The sequence below is a fragment of the Oryctolagus cuniculus genome, chromosome 18 (genome assembly GCF_964237555.1).
Source record: "Oryctolagus cuniculus chromosome 18, mOryCun1.1, whole genome shotgun sequence".
In the NCBI taxonomy this organism is placed as follows: domain Eukaryota; kingdom Metazoa; phylum Chordata; class Mammalia; order Lagomorpha; family Leporidae; genus Oryctolagus; species Oryctolagus cuniculus.
This window is the reverse complement of record NC_091449.1, coordinates 17,045,190-17,058,509: the sequence shown is the minus strand read 5'-3', so window position 1 is coordinate 17,058,509 and position 13,320 is coordinate 17,045,190. Positions and strand designations below refer to the sequence as shown.

At 42.5% G+C, this 13,320-nt stretch overlaps 1 protein-coding gene across 4 annotated transcripts in view; it reads right to left on the bottom strand.

Moving 5' to 3' along the window:
- LOC100346786 (zinc finger protein 420) overlaps positions 1-13,320 on the bottom strand; it is a 64,440-nt gene that overhangs the window by 37,818 nt on the left and 13,302 nt on the right. Inside the window, exons 1-4 of one of the 4 annotated variants that reach the window (XM_008257202.3) lie at positions 13,045-13,181; positions 11,396-11,446; positions 2,912-2,985; positions 148-274 (exon numbers count right to left, since the gene is read on the bottom strand). In XM_008257202.3, coding sequence (XP_008255424.1) covers positions 148-274; positions 2,912-2,920 — 136 coding nt within the window. In that variant the 5' untranslated portion in view covers positions 2,921-2,985; positions 11,396-11,446; positions 13,045-13,181. Of the gene's footprint in view, positions 1-147; positions 275-2,911; positions 2,986-11,395; positions 11,447-12,774; positions 13,015-13,044; positions 13,182-13,320 lie in introns of those variants that run through there. The other 3 variants (XM_008257203.4, XM_002711481.5, XM_070062290.1) reach the window with 3 other exon arrangements.

The window sequence follows — 13,320 nt, the reverse complement described above, 5'->3', positions numbered from 1 at the left end:
TAAGAAATATGTATACTTGCAGTATTTCAAGCTTTCCTTTGAGAATAAGAAATTCAGTTAGTTACTTTAAAAGCAACTTCGAACAATAGCAGAGAAGACGGCCATTCCAAAAGTAGGTCCTGGGATACAAGGGGCAGATATTCTTACCTAGAGACACCAAGTTGCTGTAGTTCTCCAGCATCACATCTCTATACAGATCCCTTTGAGCAGAGTCCAGGCATTCCCACTCTTCCTGAGAAAAGTCAATGGCCACATCCCTGAACATCACTGATCTCTGGAACAACAAACATAGTATTAGTTGTGGAAATAAAGAAAATACTGCTTTCAATGGAAAGGAGACGATGGCACTCTGCAAAGGGAGAAAAAAGCAAACAGACTGGGAAGCTTGTGATGTTGGGAAGACAGTAGAGAACTTGGTGCTGCTTACGTATCAACATATCCCTAAGTACTTACTGCTGTAGGTTATTGTGTTATAAGAGTATCTCATTATGAGATAAGACAGAATTAAAACAAATGCAATGTCCAAATGAAACAGCCTATATAAGCACCCTGTAAAATATTTTATGTTAAATATCGTATGTTCTCTCTCTTCTCTGTTTAAGAAAAAAGTGAGAAAGTTTTACAATTTTTCTGTAAAGTCTTGTTAAGTTTGTTTAAAATTAAAGAATATGTTTAAGTCTCAGATTCATCATTACATCAGAGTATTACATGATAAACATTTTCCTTATCACCAGTAATTTATGAAATATTTCTATGGGATACAGAACAGCTCCATATAGAGAATTATCTGATTTAAGTGCTCATATTTGAATATTTTAGGTTATATAAAAACCTCATAAGTATTTCTTAGTTCTCAGCAAGTTATGGAGGTAAATGATAATCTTTCTTGTTACTACTTATCACTCATAAATGTACCTTTTCCTCACTCTAAGCAACAGAAAAGTGGAAAAGATAATCCAGATATGTTCATTCAGGATCACATACTGTGGAATCTCAAAATGATACCATTATTGGTATTCATGAATTATGCATTCCCAGGGAATATCTCCAATCTCTATGCATTTAATCTTGATCCCTATGTATTTAGTCCCCAATAATGAACTAATCTTAAAAGCTTCTAAAGTATGATCTCTTGCCATATACTGAGAATGAGCCCAGTGGCCGGTGCTGTGGCTCAGCAGGTTAACGCCCAGGCCTGAAGCACCAGCATCCCATATGGGCACCAGTTCTAGTCCCAGCTGCTCCTCTTCCGATCCAGCTCTCTGCTATGGCCTGGGAAAGCAGTAGAAGATGGCCCAACTTCTTGGGCCCTTGCACCCATTTGGGAGACCTGGAGGAAGCTTCTGGCTCCTGGCTTTGGATCAGCACAGCTGTGGCCATTGTGGCCAATTGGGGAGTGAACCAGCAGATGGAAGACCTCTCTCTCTCTCTGCTTCTCCTCTCTCACTGTGTAACTCTGACTTTCAAATAAATAAATAAATGTTAAAAAAAAAAAAAAAAGAGAGAGAGAATGAGCTCATTCAAGACCAACTCCTACAATGTCTAACTGGGAAACTTAGGTCTAAAGAGAAATTCAATGATTTTTCATGTGTAACATCATTAAAATCCTTCCCTATTTTATAAAATCAGGAAAATCTGCTCTTGTTACATCAGTGTTTCTAGTCAAAGATGCTGAATGGATTACGGAAGAATGTGAATAAAGGGGCCGGCACTGTGGTGCAGCATAGTTAAGCCACAGCCTGCAACATCAGCATCCCATGTGCCAGTACAAGTCCTGGCTGCTCCACTTCCGACCCAGCTCCCTGCTAATGGCCTGGGAAAAGCAGCAGAGGATGGCTCTTACACCCACATGGGACCTGGAAGAAGATACAGTCTCCTGGCTTCAGTCTGGCCCAGCCCTGGCCATTGCAGCCATTTGAGGAGTGACCAGTGGATGGAAGATCTCTCTCTCTCTCTGTCTCTCCTCCTCTCGCTTTCAAATAAATAAATAATAAATATTGAAAAAAATAAAAGAGGGGCCAGCACTGTAGTATAACAGGTAAAGCCATCACCTGCAGTGCCAGCATCCTATACGGGCACCAGTTCATATCCTGGATGCTCTACTTCCAATCCAGCTCTCTGCTATGGCTTGGAAAAGCAGTAGAAAATGGCCTAAGTCCTTGGGCCCCTACATCCACATGGGAGACCCAGAAGAAACTCCTGGATCCTGGCTTCAGATCGGCACAGCTCCAGCCATTGCAGCCATCTGGGGAGCGAACCAGTGGATGGAAGACCTCTCTCTCTCTCTTTCTGCCACTGCCTTTCTGTACCTCTGCCTTTCAAGTAAATAAATAAATCTTTAAAAAGAAAAAAAAAAAAAAAAGAATGTGAATAGAGGTTAGATTAGGAAGACACACTTAGGGGCAAGCGCTGTGGTGCAGTGGGTTAATGCCTTGGCCTGAAGCACCAGCATCCCATATGGGCACGGGTTCTAGTCCTGGTTGCTCCACTTCCAATCCAGCTCTCTGCTATGGCCTGGGAAAGCAGTAGAAGAAGACCCAAGTCTTTGGTCCCCTGCTCCTGTGTGGGAGACTGGAAGAAGCTCCTGGTTCCTGGCTTCGGATCGGTGCAGCTCTGGCCATTGTGGCCAGTTGGGGAGTGAACCAGCAGATGGAAGACACACACCCCCCCCAATCGCATAACTCTGACAAGAAAAGAAAAGAAAAGAAAAGAAAAGAAAAGAAAAGAAAAGAAAAGAAAAGAAAGGAAAAGAGAAAAGAAAAGAAAGACTTAGAGAAGATTATCATTTATAAGAATGAAAGTCTGAAGAGCATATTCCTGAGTAGGGTCAATGTGAAAGGAAGTTTCAGGAGTAAGGAATGCTAACGTGTAAAATTGTAACTACAGAGAGTACAAAGAAACGTCAACTCACCTGAGCCATGGTTTTCAGAGCTGCCAGAAAAGAATGGTCCTCTTCTGAGTTCCCATCTTAGATAAGTATAGAGTCTGGGGAAGGCAGAGAGGGGATAAGAACACAGAACAATGAGACCAGATTTTTTGCAAAGTTGTAAATGATTATGTTAGAATTGTCTGTTGCTGTCTTTTTCCTGTCTCTTCTCCCACCTGCAAAATACGCACTGAGTGGATGTGTATAGGTGGTGTTTCTTAACTCAGACTCACTCAGTGTTCTCAATATACAGACACAAAATATTTATAACTTGTCTGATTTCTGAAATAACACATACTTATATCAGAAGTAGAAATAATGACCAATATATTATGAGTGATCATATAAACTATGTAAGATACAGATAACAAAATGCTTATGCTTATAACTATTTATAATGTATTTTCACATTACAGTGGCAGAGCTGAATAGCCCACAAAGCCTAAAATATTTACTGTTTTGCTCTTTTCCTGGCAGAACTTAAACAAAATTGTATTAATAATAATCCACCCATCCCAATAAAAAGACAGTGAGTGTCAGCACAAGAGGAAAATGAAGGTCCCAACTACAAGCTCATTATATACTTTATATAAACATATTTTAGTTTGTAAACATATGTTAAATATAAAGACACAGATGCACTGATTGTAAAATGGTGAGGAAAATATACCACACAAATACTAAGCACAAGAAAGCTTGTATGGGGCTGGTGCTGTGGTGCAGTAGGTTAATCCTCTGCCTACAGCAACAGCATCCCAAGTTCTAGTCCCAGCTGCTCCTCTTCCCATCCAACTCTCTGCTATGGCCTGGGAAAGCAGCAGAAGATGGCCCAAGTGCTTGGGCCCCTGCACCCACATGGGAAACAAGGAAGAAGCTTCTGGCTCCTGGATTCAGATGGGCCCAGCTCCAGCCATTGTGGCCATTTGGGAGTGAACCAGAGGATGGAAGACCTTTCTCTCTATCTCTCCCTCTCACTGTAACTCTACCTCTCAAATAAATAAGAATCTTTAAAACAAAGAAACAAAAACCTGTTTAAAAACAAAAGAAAGCTTGTATATCTGTATTAATATAAGAAAGAAATTTCAATTAACAGGACTAATTCATCAAGAAAACACAGCAATCCTAAATGTAGATGTAACAATAAAGCTTCATAATTTATAAGGCAAAAATTGACAGAACTAAAGGAAGAGCCAAATCTGCAATCAGAGTTGGAAATTTTAATGTCTTTTGCTCGGTAGCTAATAGAATTATTAGAAAAAAAAACCCAGTAACAATATAGCAGATTTCTATAACACTGTATGAACTCCTACAACATAATTGACAGAATACAGAATACAACACCCTTTGTTATGAGCTGAACTCAGCTGGAAAGAGCTGAGCTGCCAAGTGTTGGAATAGATGATTAAGACAGGCTAAAAAGAAATAGAGCCAGCACTGTGGCACGGAGGGTAAAGCTGCCACTGCAACACCAGCATCCCCTATGAGTGCCAGTTCAAACCTGGCTGTTTCACTTCTAATCCAGCTCCCTACTAATGGCCAGAGAAAGCAGTGAAAGATGGCCCAAGTGGCTGGGCTCCTGTACCCTTGTGGGAGACCCAGATGAAGGTGCTGGCTCCTAGTTTTGGCCTGGCACATCCCTGCCCCAGCCATTGTAGCCATTTGGAAGGTGAACCAGCAGAAGGAAGATACCTGTCTCTGTCTCATCCTCTGTGTAACTCTTTCAAATTAATAAATAAATCTGTTTTTTAAAAAAGTAACAGTCAAGCCTCTAATCACTTACCAATCACCCAGTACTCATATAAGCAAGTAGTTAACTCAGAAAAGCCCTGACTCCCAACAATGTTCCATTTTCCCCCATGGAACAACACAAGGAAAAGATCAGGTGGATCAGCATAGATGTGGAGAATAATCTCACTGTCAAGGGAGCCCTGAGCAAAGGGCTCATGACATTTTATGGACTGGAAGCAGGGGAAAGGGAGATGAAGGAGGGGCTGAGAGTAGCAAAGTACTGATGCAGAATGCAGAAAAAGTGTCTTCAAGGTTTCTCCGGCCTCCCTAGCTAAGGATGTCTTGGCAGAGGTGCCTAAGAGAGAGGTCTCCTAATGGAAGTGCCTGGGCTAGATATGCCTAAGAGCACAGCTGATAAGGGGACCCTGAGTCCCTGATTTCAACTCCCTGTGGAGACAGCACATCCATTGGTTGTACACCCGGGCTGGTCTGGGAAAGACAGCTTTCCCTAGTATGGCCTGCCAGACCTGTCTCTGGTGGAGGCTGAGAGCCTACCCATAGAATTGTGGCAGGAGCCAGATTCTTCAACAACTCCAGAAAGGGCACAGAGAAAGTCACCAAAATAAACCAAATGCTGGGACATAAAATAGGTATCAATAAACACAAACAAACTGAATTGTGCAGAATATACTCTCCGGTCTTGCACATTACTAAATCAGAAACTAGCAGCAATAAGAGGTCTAGCAGAATCCTCAACAGTTGGAAATTAAGTACAGTTCAAAATAACCTATGATTCAGAGAAGAAATCACAAAAGACATTAGAAAATCTTATCAAATTTTGTAGGCTGCAGCGAAAGCAGAATTTAGAGGAAGATTTATAGTTTTAAATGCTTATACTGTATTAAAAAAAAAAGATTAAAGAGCAATGCTTTAGGTTTCCACCCTAAGAAGCTAGCTTATAGTTTAATTTGATTTGAAGGGAAGATAGAAGTATTACAGGGGCCGGCGCTGTAGCATAGTGGGTGAAGCTGCCACCTGCAGTGCTGGCATCCCATGTGGGTGCCGGTTTTTGTCCTGGCTGCTCCATTTTCAATCCAGCTCTCTGTATGGCCTGGGAAAGTTGTGAAAGATGGCCCAGGTCCTTGGGCCCCTGCACCCACGTGGGGAACCTGGAAGAAGCGCCTGGCTTTGGATCGGCGCAGCTCCAGCTGTTGTGGCCAACTGGGGAGTGAACCAGCGGATGGAAGACCTCTCTCTCTCTCTGCCTCCCTCCCTCCCTCTCTCTCTCTGCCCCTCCTTTTTGTGTAACTCCGACTTTCAAATAAATAAATCTTTAAAAAAAAAAGTATTACAATCAATGCAACAGAAAGAACAGAATTAGAACATCATTTTGTAACCCCTGAAAAAATAAGATTCAAGTAGTAATATCGATGTCTGCTAATAACACATAAAGGAAAGCTCTAAATACTATGTACCACTTCATAGAAATATACTTCATTATGTATAAAGAATTAATGCAGAGCAAGCCAAAAAATCTGAACTTGATCAATTCTGTAGAATTAAATAGTTTACAAGAAACACAGACTCAGAAGAAAATGTTAAATGACATCACAGATGGGAAAACAACAAAATCCAGAATATGGGTAACTTTACAAAGAAACAATTTCTGGAACAAATTAACTGCATGAAAATCAAGAGAGAGAGAAAAGGTAGAATAACTTATAGATCAAAAGATTTGGGGCCGGTGCCGCAGCTCACTTGGCTAATCCTCCACCTGCGGTGCCAGCCCCCCGGGTTCTAGTCCCAATTGGGGCACCGGATTCTGTCCCGGGGCTCCTCTTCCAGTCTAGCTCTCTGCTGTGGCCCGGCAAGGCAGTGGAGGACGGACCTGCACCCACGTGGGAGACCAGGAGGAAGCGCCTGCCTCCTGGGTTCGGATCGGTGCAGCGTGCCAGCCATAGCGGCCATCTGGGGGGTGAACCAATGGAAAAGGAAGACCTTTCTCTCTGTCTCTGTCTCACTGTGAAAGAAAGAAAGAAAGAAAGAAAGAAAGAAAGAAAGGAAGGAAGGAAGGAAGGAAGGAAGGAAGGAAGGAAGGAAGGAAGGAAGGAAGGAAGGAAGGAAGGAAGGAAAGAAAAGAAAGAAAGAAAGAAAGAGAGAGAGAGAGATTTGGGGTAGGTGCTGTGGCATAGCGGGTAAAGCCACCGCCTGCAGTACCAGCATCCTATATGGGTGCTGGTTCGAGTCCCGGCTGCTGCACTTCCAATCCAGCTCACTGCTAATGCACCTGGGAAAGCAGTGGAAGGTGGCCTGGACTGGGGCGCCAGTACCCATGTGGGAGACTGCAAAGAAGCTCCTGGCTCCTGACTTCGGAATGGCACAGCTGCAGCCATTGCGGCCAATTGGGGAGTGAACCAGCAGATGGAAGACCTCTCTTTCTCCGACTCTCCTTCTCTATCTGTGTAACTCTGATTTTCAAATAAATAAATAAATCTTAAAAGAAGAAGATTTAAGAAATATATCACACCATTATAATAAGTAGACATTAGATCTTGATTCTAAAACAAAAAATTAGGAACAATGGGGAAATTTGAACCCTGGCTATTTTAATACACTAAAAGAGTACTTACTTGTAACTGTAAAGCTTTATAATTCAGCATGCATTACTATGGACATACTTCTAAGGATACAGCTAAAAACTTGCCGTGGGACTCCAAATCCCATTAAGCTGGGTGGTAATAATGCCATCTTAACTGTTAAAGTGATCACATTAAGTGTTAAATTGATACTATAGGTAGGATTGAGTGTTAAATGAGATCAAGTGTCTGGTAATAATAGTCAATAGAATTAAAAAGGAGAATGATCCAACTTGGGAAGCAGTCCAAACAGCAGACTCATAGAATGACATTTGTTCTAAATAGCACTCTGACCTCAGAATGAGCTCTTACGGCATTCTGGTCTGGCTGAAAAGCCCATGAGAGCATTTCAGGCATGGGCAGCCAATACACTGTGGCAAAAAAAAATGTCCTACATGAAAGATCTCTGTGAGTGAGACCCCAGTGGAAAGAAGGAGCCATCGAAGAAGGATGTACTTTTTTCTGAAGGGAGGAGAGAACTTCCACTTTGCTTATCGCCTTGACTAAATACGGACCAAGACTCCGGATTCAAAAGGCTTCCATAGCCTTGGCAGTTCATGTCAAGAGCTTTGGGTAATCACTGGTGTTAATTTAACAATTAACACTCCTATGTATGACAACAGGAGTCACTGTGCACTTACTCCCCATGTAGGACCTCTGCCCTCAATGAGTTGTACTATGAGAATTAACTGTAAAACTTGTTCTCAGTTTTTTGTTTTATATGTATGTGTGTGCAAATTGTTGAAATCTTCACTTAGTATAAAGTTGGTCTTCTGTGTATAAAGTTAACGGAAAACAAATCTTAATATATATTAAAATATTTGAAGATAAAGTTATGGATCTGTAATTTTCTTCAGATAACCCGTTTTGTTTTTTGGAGGGGTGGGGGGAATAGTGTAGCTATAGATGAAACATGTATAGCTGAAACCTGATGTTTTGAAGTTGAGTAACAAGCAGAATAATGGGGATACATTACACGATTCTTTTTACTTTTGCATGTTTTAATTTTTTGAATAATAAGTTTAAAAAACTTATTGATGGATTCCACATAGAAACTGTGACTCATTTCAAGGACAGTTTTTCAGTAATTGCTATTTTCTTCTTTTAATCTTTTTTATTTTCTAAGTTGTGACTCATTTCAAGGACAGTTTTTCAGTAATTGCTATTTTCTTCTTTTAATCTTTTTTATTTTCTAAGTTGTTCCAATAAATATGTACTACTTTCATATCAGAAACAAACAAACAAAAAAAAGCTTTCTGAAATTCTAAACACAAGGACATAAAACTATTTTTTAAAAAGAAATTCTCACTAAATTTGGAGTAAAAAAGAATATTTAGCAGTATAAATTCTACAACAAATTTTTAAAAATAAGATAATGGAGGAAAAGGTAGGTAAGGAGGATGAAGAAATGCACCAATTTCATCCATATTAGTTACAGTTCAGGTAGAACTTAATGCCCAAAGCCATTAAACTAAAAGCAGAACACTTCTAGAAATCTGTCCCAAAGATAAACTTTCACAGATTAAAAAAAAAAAAACCAACCAACCAACCAACCAAACAAACAAAAACCAAAAAAACCCTGCATCTGTAGTTACTGATAACTGCATTATACAATGGAAAAATATTGCAAAATCAAATTCCTACCCATAGAAGACTGGTTGAATATGCTATTATACTCACACAATAAAACATGTAGCTATAAAAAACAATGATGAAGATTCTCCACAGGCCACTATGGAGTGATCTCCAAGATATATTAAATGTGTGACAGAAAAAAGAAGGTGCAGAACATGGAGGAGTGGGCATAGCACATTAAGCCACTACTCAGAATGCCAGCATCCTATATTGGAATGCAGGTTCAAATCTCAGTTACTCCACTTCTGATCTAGCTTCTTGCTATTAAAGCTAGGAGGCAGCAGATGATGGCCCAAGTACTTGGATTCAAGCTGCCAACGTGGGAGACCGGAATGGAATTCCTGGCTCCTGGCTTCAGCCTCGCCCAGCCCTGGTTGTTGCAGACATTTGGAGAGTGAACCAGTGGATGGAAGATTTCTGTCATTCTCTGCCTTTCAAATAAAATGAATATAACAAATAAAAGTATTGTACTTTCAGTAGAGATCCCAGCGGGTTATATTCTATTCTACTGTAAGAGGTCTTGATGATTCTTTTGTATTCATATGGTTAGTAAAAAGTATTTCTATTTTTATTTTGAAATTCTTTATCCTTCTCAGTCCAAAAGACAAAGGGGGGGGGGGGCGCGGCAAAGGGAATGAAGAACAAATAGAATAAAAGTAAAACAATAGCAAGATGATGAATTTGAACCAAATCACATCAGTTATCACACAGACTATAAATGGTCTAATATTACAATTAAAATACAAAGATTGACAAGTTCTATAAAAACAAAAAACTTAACTATACACTGCCCTCTAGAAAAATGCACTAGAAGGGCCAGCACTGTGGTATGGCCAGTAAAGCCTCCACCTGCAGCGCTGACATCCCATATGGGTGCCAGTTCGAGTCATGGCTGCGTTCTACTTCCGATCCAGCTCCCTGTTGATGTACCTGGGAAAGCAGTGGGAGATGGCCTAAGTACTCGGGCCCCCACAGCCTCATGGGAGACCCTGAAGAAGATACTGACTCCTGGCTTTAGACCAACCCAGCTCCAGCCATTGTGGCCATTTGGGAAGTAAACCAGCAGAAGGAAGATCTCTCCTACTATCTCCCTCTCCCTCTCTCTGTAACTCCTTTAAACAAACAAATAAATTTTCTTTAAAAAAAGAAAAATGTGCTTGAAATATGAAATACAAATAGGTTAAAATTAAAAGAATAGAAAAAATATACCATGCTAACACTAGCCAAAATATAAGGATGGCTACAATAAATTTCAGACAAAGCAGATGTTCAGAACAAAGAATATTATCAGGAACAAAGACCATGAAGGGTTAATTTAACTATTATGACATAAAATCTAATAATTTATGTACCTAATAACAACGTCAAAACACTCGAAGCAGAAACTACCAGGAGAATGAGATAAATCCAACGAACAGAAAATCAGTAAAGATACTGAAGATTTAAACAATACTACCAATCTGTCTGATCCAATTGACATTTATAGAACTCTCCACCCAAAAGCAGCAGAACGGCAGACTCTTCAAGTGCACACAGAACATTTTACTAAAAAGCACCAAATTCTAGGTCACAAAACAAAACATTTTCTGAACACAGTGGAATTAAATTAGAACTCAGTAATAAAAGATCCCTGGAAGATGCCCAAAATATTTGAAAATGAAATAACTTACACCTAAATAACCCATGAACTGGGCCGGCACCGCGGCTCACTAGGCTAATCCTCCGCCTAGCGGCGCCGGCACACCGGGTTCTAATCCCAGTTGGGGCGCCGGATTCTGTCCCGGTTGCCCCTCTTCCAGGCCAGCTCTCTGCTGTGGCCAGGGAGTGCAGTGGAGGATGGCCCAGGTGCTTGGGCCCTGCACCCCATGGGAGACCAGGAAAAGCACCTGGCTCCTGGCTCCTGGCTCCTGCCATCGGATCAGCGCGGTGCGCCGGCCACGGCGGCCATTGGAGGGTGAACCAACGGCAAAGGAAGACCTTTCTCTCTCTCTCTCTCTCTCACTGTCCACTCTGCCTGTCAAAAAATAAAAAAATAAATAAAAAATAAATAAATAACCCATGAACTGATGAAAAACATCAAAAGGCAAATTAAAAAGGCTTTTTAACTGAAGGCAGAAAAAACACAGTGAGATTGGCAAGTGATAACTTCTAGAAATAAGATGGCATTATATTTTTGTGTACCTCTGAAAATTTCAATCAAAGTTAAAAAACAACAAAGTTAAGTAACAGAGAACTCTCATTTTTAAATCCTCTGTTTTTCCTACACTCAACCAGTATTGGGAAGCATCAATCACAATTAACTACAGATTTTCCTTGCTTCCAATATACAAAAAATAAAAATTAAAAAGAATTGCCTTGTTCCTTCATCACTTGAGAAGCCTAGGTAGCAAGTTTAAGAAATAAAACAAAGATTCCTATGTTCTGAAAAAATAAAGGCATGTTAGGAAACAATGAAAAAAGAACTACTTACCTTGCACTCTGCTTTTGAATGTACAAGGGCCATTCTTTCCACTTCTGGGATCTGCTCTCAGAAAAGAAAATGGGAATGAGATGCTAGACCAACCCGGGCCATACTCTGAATCAGAACACACTCTCTCTTCCTCTACTCCCATTATCCACCCCTCATGTAACATAAGGAAAAGTCAGAAAGAGTCTAAAACAGATCTGTACCTTCTGTGTCCCAGAGGGCCACGGCCACACTACCTTAGAATTTATTTCTGAATTCAAAGCTATTTATGGAGACAGAGCCCTGCCGTGGAGTGGTACAAGTTCTAAAGTGGGTACCTGGCACCTACAGCACTCCCTCTGGAAGTATTTCCACTCCTGGAACCCCATTACATTCCCAAATGGCCTATATTGAAGGAGCTATCAACTCTAAACTTCTCATCTCAAAACCAGTTCTGTGGCTTGGATATAACTATTCTTCACTCAGAGGCTCAAATTTGACTTCTTTCCTTTCTGCTACTTCTCTGCATCCAGTTCCCTTAAGGCTATATGGTGGGGAAGGCTCCTGGCCCCGGCTTCGGATCGGCGCAGCTCCGGTCGTGGCAGCCATTTGGGGAGTGAACCAGCGGATGGAAGACCTTTCTGTCTCTCTCTCTCGTTGTCTGTAACTCTACCTCTCAAATAAATAAATAAAATCTTAAAAAAAAAAAAAAGTCTATACGGTGAGAGGCCACCAGGAAGCAGCAGCAAACCTACAGCTACAATTTCAAGGTGAACCGAGGAAAGATACATAAATGAGGCACAGCCTATGTGTGTGAACGGGCAGCCACTGTGGTCAAAACTTTGAAGTCCTCAGAGGAGCAAAAGCCACATGCGAATCAGCTCCAGGATGACCTCCAGAAACACCGAAACCAAATTTTACCCTGGTACCCCACGAAACGTCCGCAGGCTCAGCGAGTACAAAGTACACACTTGACCACACGAAGTCACAGACAATCGCATTTTCAATCACATGGGCAAAACCACAACCATCAGTAATGCTACACCGCTGGACCACCTAATCTTAAAACCCACCACGCACAGGCCGTACACCCAAACATTCAAGCACCCTGGCAGGGACACACGCCGGCCAAAACGCCTTTTCTCAGTGCGCTTTTACTGTCTTCCCCTAGTAGTGCAAACACACGAACTCGCACAGTGGTGCACAGAGCACACACACAACCGACCAACCTGACAGTGAAATACATTCATGTGCCAGATCGAAGCAACACGCAGTCACACCGTGTCACAGATACACTGTCGTGCACAGGCAAGTCCCGGTCATGCACAAGACACCAGGCACATCCACAACCTCCAAGGGACCCGAGCACGCCCAACCACCCTGTCACGACAGGTGTCGCCCACCTCACAGTCACCAGCAAACTCCAGCTACACACGTGGCTACACAGCCACACGGCCACGGAAGCCCGTCCGCCGTCACGTCAGCACACGGTCACACACACCCTCAGAGGCACAACCTGCTCACAGCCTCCCAAACGCTCGTACACAAAACCACCGCCGCACATGCCCAGTTCTCCACAGGCACCGACGCCGCGGGAGACGACGCCGCCGCACACGTCATGCCCGCGACGCCGGCCCCGCGTACTTCCGCCCTGGCACTCCGCACGCGCTAACCTCAGCCGAAGTGCGCTTCAGGACCCACGACCTGGCGCCCAGATTCGAAGCCCGGTTCTAGTTCGCCCGCCCAGCGGCTGCCAATCTCCTCCTCGGTTGCGGTCCTCTCCTGACGCCTGGACGCCCAAACTCGCAGAAACGGAAACGCAGCCGCGTGCCGTACCCGGCGCTTCTGGGAAATGTAGTCCAGCGCCGAGGCGGGCCCGTACACTGGGAGGCCGGGTGCACGCACTTTGCCGGGTTGGTGCGCTGGGCGGCTGGAACCCGCGTGCGTGA